Source organism: Dinoponera quadriceps, unplaced genomic scaffold (genome assembly GCF_001313825.1).
Source record: "Dinoponera quadriceps isolate SergipeBrazil2010 unplaced genomic scaffold, ASM131382v1 scaffold405, whole genome shotgun sequence".
In the NCBI taxonomy this organism is placed as follows: Eukaryota; Metazoa; Arthropoda; class Insecta; order Hymenoptera; family Formicidae; genus Dinoponera; species Dinoponera quadriceps.
This window is the reverse complement of record NW_014554754.1, coordinates 5,224-12,786: the sequence shown is the minus strand read 5'-3', so window position 1 is coordinate 12,786 and position 7,563 is coordinate 5,224. Positions and strand designations below refer to the sequence as shown.

At 34.6% G+C, this 7,563-nt stretch overlaps 1 protein-coding gene across 1 annotated transcript; it reads right to left on the bottom strand.

Annotated features, from left to right (window-relative positions):
* Positions 1 to 2,792: 2,792 nt before the first annotated feature.
* LOC106741276 (nose resistant to fluoxetine protein 6-like) lies at positions 2,793 to 7,356 on the bottom strand (the record flags this gene model as incomplete). The annotated part of the gene is made up of 10 exons (XM_014613087.1): positions 2,793 to 3,016; positions 4,178 to 4,320; positions 4,465 to 4,639; positions 4,991 to 5,120; positions 5,252 to 5,347; positions 5,425 to 5,504; positions 5,955 to 6,252; positions 6,545 to 6,638; positions 6,762 to 6,956; positions 7,151 to 7,356. Coding segments are annotated over 10 exons (1,546 nt in total), but the record flags the coding sequence as incomplete, so codon positions are not given.
* Positions 7,357 to 7,563: the final 207 nt, after the last annotated feature.

The following is a 7,563-nucleotide window of genomic DNA, read 5'->3' as shown; positions in this document are numbered from 1 at the left end:
TTAAACTGCCTATATGTTTCAAACAAAAAGAGGAATCGTATTCACTATCTACGAATAATAAGATTTATATAATATAACAAAACTTGAAGTTTTCAATGTTTCGCTTTACAATTTGTATGTTAGTTTTGGATTTAAAATTTTAATTGACAAAGTATTCTAAATCATTATGAATTATTATCATATCACTTACTTCTCAAAGCCCAATTCGTCTTCTTCGACACGCCTGTCATATAACGAGTTAAGTCCTCGCCGCAGGATAGCGAAACGCCTGCATCTCGGTACGTGTCGTTCTTCCAGATACGTGAGATAACGATCGGATCCCAAATTTTTAAGTCGAGATTCCAACTTCCGTCATCCGCTTTCCCAGTGCCGTTTAACACACCAATGTTTCTCGATGGAAACTCATACACGTCTTCGACACTGACAAATTGCTCAGTAAAATTCTTTTGAATATTAACGTTAACGGTAGAGTCTTTCGAAACTGGAAGATCGTGCGAGGATAACGTGACTTTATTTGCGTGCAAACAAATCGAAAATCGATGCAACAACGACAGATACAAAATAAATTTGCACCATGCCATTTTTACGAAAAACGTTTCGTATCAAAGAAGTAGATAAAGAGCAGTCATTCAATAATCTATAATTATTTTCAGAATGACTCGGAAATTTGTTTCACAAACATTTGAAAGTATTTCAAACACGACTAAAGACATTTACACATCAAATTGAAAGAAAATTAGAATTAGATGAGAAATGAAACGCAAGAACGATTGAAACCAGTAATTTTCGCGAGATATCCACAAAACTTTTTATGCAACGCGAATGAGTGTAAATAATTCAAGATGTTGGTTGTGCAGATACTGTGCGCATACTGACGAAAGCAAATTCAGATATAGTCCAGCTGCCGTCCCCCACCATTAAGCGCCAATGCACGCCAATACACGAGTCTATGTCTTATAAAATGTTACATGTTACTGTTACAAACTGTTAGCGCATTAACCGCGAATGATTATTGCATGTAATAAAAGCTAAGTTTACAATTAACGCTTTTCCTACAACGTTCTATTTTCGGTACACGCTGAACACGATTTCCGCATCGATCGATACTTTTTTTTACTTTGAATATTCGCTTTTATAATAATGACTTTCTAATTCATAAAAACTATAAGCTGAATAATTATAACACATTTATCAAGCTTCAAAATATACTTTCGTTATGCTGCGTGAATAAAAAGTCGAATAAAAACGGTCTGGCAAGGAACGTGTTAATTAATCATTTCCAGCGAGCCATTACTATCAGATTCATACGTTGACTTTTCATGCAGCCAAAAACTGACCCTCTCTCGAACTTATTAATCTTAAACTGTGTTTAGAATAATTTTTAGTCATTAGCAACTATAATAATTTTACGAGAATCAAATATTTTATATAATATTTTATTTAGAGTATTATATATAGTATTTTATATAATATTTTATTTAGAGTATTATATTAATATATATACTTTCCCCCGAAAAAATAATTATATGCAGTTATATATATGGGATGTTCTGCGAATAAACTGGCAAACTTTATCAACATATTCGGGAGGTCATTCTGAACAAAAAATGTTACAAAAACAATGAATCAATTCAGCTTCGTTATTGAAATATAAAAGATATATTGATATAAAACGCAAGTAAACAGAAACGTTCAAGTTATTTAACTTTTATTTAATTATTTATTCGAAATTGTGTGAAATTGCATTTCACACTTACATAAAAAAGACTTAAAGGAAAAACTTCAAACTTCAGGCATTTTATCGAAAAGCACTTGATGTCATACTTAAAATGAACGATAAAGGAGATATAATATTGTTATCGTACGGGGACATCTTAGGTCTTAGGTCAATATTTACTTTTATCACAAAACATAAACACCGCATAGACGTTTACCTGAATCAAAACGGGAATGTAATCTCTTATGATAACTTAATCATTGCTTAAATGGTTTTAATCATTGTTAAATAGAAAAATAAATGATTGTCATTACGGAATACTATGTAGTAAATTATGTAAAAACAAATTATGTAACAACAAATTATGTAAAAACAAATTAATGTTAAATTATTTTACTTAAGTAACAAAAAATCATTTTATCTTTTAAGTCTGACTACATTTTAGTTTTTTTATGGTTTCGATCCTTGACGGTCACCTATTCTTTTCTTAGTTACGGTCATCATTACTTTACCTCAATAATCTACCAAGGAATTTCTGATACCAATGAGCTCTGGCAAAATCTTTAAGGATCTTTTCAACTTTTTGAACAAGAATGACCCCTTAATTGCATTGATCTCTAGTCTATTTTTGAGCAAAATTATTTTGGATCTATTTTTCAAAGTCTACATATATACTTCTTTGTTATATATAAATTTGAATGTTTTTTACATATTTGGTATATATAGGTAATAAAAGCATGCACACACACACACACACACATATTTACATAGAGGTTTCACTCTCTTCACATATATATAATTAATATTGTAGACACATATATGTAATTCATATTTTTTGCATCAATAGATAATACAAGTTTCGAAATTTTCTTGCCGAGCACCGAAGGTTTTATTTAGATATAGGAGGCACTTTATATTAAGATTTTATTTTCTTCGTTATATAGTACCGTTACTTTTGCATTAGTGAAAATCGTCAACAACGGAAGTTTTAATTTACAAATATCTGCATGATTTTTTAATAATTATGTTGATTTGTTCTTCAAACTATGTTTACGCATATATACATGGTCGAATATATATATACATATAAGCTAAATATAATTTTTGTCTTATATAGTCTATAGTCTTTAACTTTTTATTACTCTTTATACCGATGATGCAGAAACTACATTATAATTGCTTCCACTCTCTCAAGGGATGAATAATTCGCAACAGAGATACCACTGGTGCCTCGAAGAGCAGACTGAGAAATAGCGACACGGTGTATGATATCACCACATTTCCAAAAAATAGCACCGCCTGTAAAATACATCGAAATGAGCCAATATAAAAGTCTCCAAGCGTAAGTTGCTATTTACGTTTTAATTTATATCCAGTCTAACTTTAAAGATTCCCTATTCTCTTTAATTAACAATTGCATGGGGGAAACGTACTTTTACGTTTTTTGCAGTCTGTCACTAAAGCGCAGGTCACGTAAAAGTACGTATTTAGTAGATTTGTGCTGGAGAGCGAGTATTGTATAAATACGATGGGCATTGTAAAAGTGTGTACGGTGTTTGTGTTTGTGTTGCTAGGCAAACATATACTAGAGAAAATTGTTGATGCCAGGAAGAAAAAAAATCCACAGAGACAATGTCGTGTGTGCTCAGCCAAAAAAGTACGGAATGAAACATGTTTCTTATGTAACTTCTGCTGTGTTCCGCTTCACAGAAGAAAGTGCTTTAAACGATACCATACTGTGAAGAAATATTAGTCTTATCATTGCTATTTTTACTTGTTGTTATGAACAAATATTTTGGAATAAATAGTAAAATTAAAAATTGTCTATTTTCTTTTCATTTTTAGTTCACTATTTAATATTTACTTATTAAAAAAAAATCTCGTTTTTTTAATCATCCTAGAGCATATATTTAAGTGTAAAATAAAAAAAGTTTCGTTGAGAAAAACGAAATAGTTATTGATTTATTGCGATTTTACTGAATACCAAACTCCCGCGAAATTCACAAAGAAACGTCCGCTACACGCGTAAATCCGCGGCGAAATATACCCGCATACAATGTGTTAAGTATTCTTATTTAAATTCTCTAAATTTGACTTTTATGCAAATTTGCGTGAAAGTGTACAAAAGAATATAATTATTGATAAACTATTAACAATGTCCAGTTTTATGTAGACGAGAGAGAGACAAAGAGAGGGAGGGAAGGAGGTAGGGTGGAGGGAGGGNGAGAGAGAGAGAGAGAGAGAGAGAGAGAGAGAGAGAGAGAGAGAATGTTAATCGGAACATATTTTGAAATAATTTTAAGAAATGTGTCCACCACCGCGACTGGAACAACTAGGAAACCAGCAATATCCACAAACGACGTTGGTATACAATACGAATGAAACGACGAAAAATTAACCATTAATACATCTATATTAAATTTTTGAGTACCATGTTAATATAAAAGTGCAAAAATATACCAAGAAACTGCGCGAGAGATACCACGAACGTTCTCCCTGTAGAATTACGATTCTTATAAGCAGAGGATGCACTAGATAGGTGCAATATGTCAATCTGGAGGCCGGATACATATACTTCCAGGAAAGGACACGATTCACCAAACCTGAAAAAATCCCGATAGCGGCTCGTATACAATTATACTTTTACATTTGCGCGATGCGTAATGCAGACTTTTACTTTCACACCTACGTATTTGAACTAATGAGTGCACAGAGAAAGCTTTTGTAATCAAACACGTAATACTCACCACCGTAACCGGTAACGCAAGCGATCAAGATCCATGCCAAGCATATCGCCCAGGCGGAATGCGACAGCGCTGTGTATAACACAGACAATATCGGTCCAAAAGTAGTTTCATGTAATCCATATATTATACTCGTCAGGATAATTAGGGAAAGGGACCAACTGAATACAACGATAACCTGCATCAGGATGACAGGAGATAAATAATCTCTCCCTTTCTTCTTCGTGTTTATAACGAGATATTGACGCGCGCGATTTTACACGTATCTATCGCGCACTACGTCTAACAGCGTTTTACGTCTTACGTGAATTTGATTGAGATTTGCATGTCGCGTATGAAATCGCTGAAATAAATAATTCGTACATTACTACTCAGTTTCTTACATATCTTCGTATCATTCTCAAGTCAGCTCTAAGAAATTACGATGCGCGTTAAATTATTCGTTTAATCGGACGGATTCTAAAATTCAACGCAAGTCACGAATTGTCGCGCGTGCGCCAGAAGAAGCGATTACGCGAAGTTTGCTCACTTTCTGCATATTCGCCTTGCAGTTGATCTTGAAAAGGTACCATCCGGTAATCATTCCTATGAGATACGGTCCTATCCTTGTCCATGGTTTATCGTAAATACTCTCGTAGTGAGCGAACGGATCTTGAATGCTGGGGAATGCGTTTATCTATTTTATGTAGCTCTTGCCTGACCCTTTCTTTGAACGCGGGTAATTAGCGTAATACGTTTTATAAGTAGACGATGTGACGCGCATTACGGTTTATGTGTAACGTGTGCTCACCTTGGCATGTGTCCCGTGTGTAAAGTAATTAGCGCCGTCGTGACCCATGAGCCGATCAAAAAGAAAGCGACGATGAATATGGCCGCCGGTAGAAAGCTGCGGAAAAAAATTCTAATGGGTGATCAAAGCTCGAATTTTCGTCGTTTTCCTTTGTGTTCGGCTGACCAACTTACTTTGCTCCGATTATCAGGATGATTGTGCCCACGATGTAGAACTGCGTGTCGTTCGTCAGGTACCAACTCCAGGCCATGCACTGTGTGTGTGTGCAAAGGGAGTAACCAGATATTCGGAGATGTATAAATCGGAGAAGTATTAATTACTAATTAATGTGTAATATGTGGATTATTGTGATGCACAAGTTTCGCTTTTGCCGATTCCACTGTGCTTAGATTCAATTTAAATCTGCGTGCCCGGGAAACAAAAATAAACTAATGGAAAATAAAAATAATAACTACAAATAAAATAATGGAAAAATAATTCAAGATTTAATTTTCAATTAAATGCGTCTGATATTAAAAAGAATATTTCGAATATTTCAGATCGCGGTACCTTTCTAATCGTAAAAATATTATATATCTAAACGTAATAAATATACCGACAGACCGTCTCAATTAAACAGAATAATTGATACAAAATGTATGTTTATAAAATAACCGCCGAGACAAATTAATCGATATTAAAAATTGTGTGGAACCGCGCTTACTCGCTCGGGCACGTTGAAATAAGTATTTATGTAAAGGGCATTCCTCCACCAGAATTTTTCGCACGTCTCATAATCCAGTGCAGTGGGTAATTCGATCATGGAGTGATCGTGATACCACTTCATCAACACCTGGAGCAAACCAATCACCAACAGATAAATCGGAGTCAAGCGGAAATATCTGTACCATATCATCGCCAAAAACTGCAGAACCTGACCCAGACAGCCCTTCGTCACTTTTTTCTCTTGTATCTTTTTATTTGCCATAGTGCGGTAATAGAGAAACGTCACCAAGCATCCGCTAAAATGGAGATATGTTGTTTTCTTATTTTTATCCTGATTATCTATTCACTGAATACTGTGTTACATGTATATGTGCATATATTTTTCTATCACACACGCACGCACGCACGCACGCACGCACGCACACACACACATGAAATTAATAAAGAAGATATTAAGTTTTTCGGCTGTTCTCTTTCATATTTTATCATGAACGATTCCCATTCCTGGGATATTCTCAAATCTATTTCTTTTTCTCGATTATTCAGTACGTCCGCTAATTAACTCGATGTAATGAATCGTGCGCACACCTGACGAAGAAAAACGTATCCACGGAATATATGCTGTTACCGATGGTCTGATAGAGAAAGTCTTTCTCGACTACGTTTCGGAAAGTCTTGTTTTCTACAACAAAAATAAATACAGAGGAAGAGTAATAAATATAAGAATAAATACAAGAATAAATACAAAAAAAATACATCACAGTGGGATCACGAATCGATTGTCTTCCGTGTTACGCATATATACCTGAGATTTGATTGGATATCAAGCATGTATGCACCAGAATCACCCAGAGCATCGAATAAAATCGCAAGCCATGTACGGGCGCTAAAGTGTCAATGCCAACGTCCAGACTGCAAAGCTTGGATATATTCACGAATAAACTGAAGGACAGCAACGCCTCTGACCAAGGTTTCGGCGTGATGTTTGCATCGCGCACATCTACAAAGAATTATTAGAATATTGTTCGATTCGTACGTTCGATTCACGTTCCGATTAATTGCAATACGTTATTGCTCTCGTGCAAAACGGCAAACTTATATGAAATAAGCAGCTCTATATTTTATTTATATTATTTACACTTTAGGTACTATCGTGAAAGCATACGGTAGAAAAATAAACAAACAACAGCTTACCCAAAGAAGCGTTGTGAGTCTTCACAGTCCATAATTTTGAAATGGTAATTTTATTATCGAGCTTACTGTTTGATCTCAGCGTTGACAACGTTATTGTGTTTCTATCACTGTTCTCATCGCTAGTCTTACGTAAGACTTTATAACGCAGTAAAACGTCATAAAAAGTACCGATGAATGTAAGTATACACACCACGACGAAACAAACTCTACAACGTATTAACGTATACATTAATTATATATATATTATATATATTGATACTCGTTGACATACATTACACTGTTAATCATGTATCGCCAAAAATTGGAGGTACACGTTGAAATATAAATCTTATGCAATTACAAGGGATGTATCCCATGAGAACATCCGTGGAATCCACGCGAAATCGACGTGAAATCAACGTGAAATCGACTTC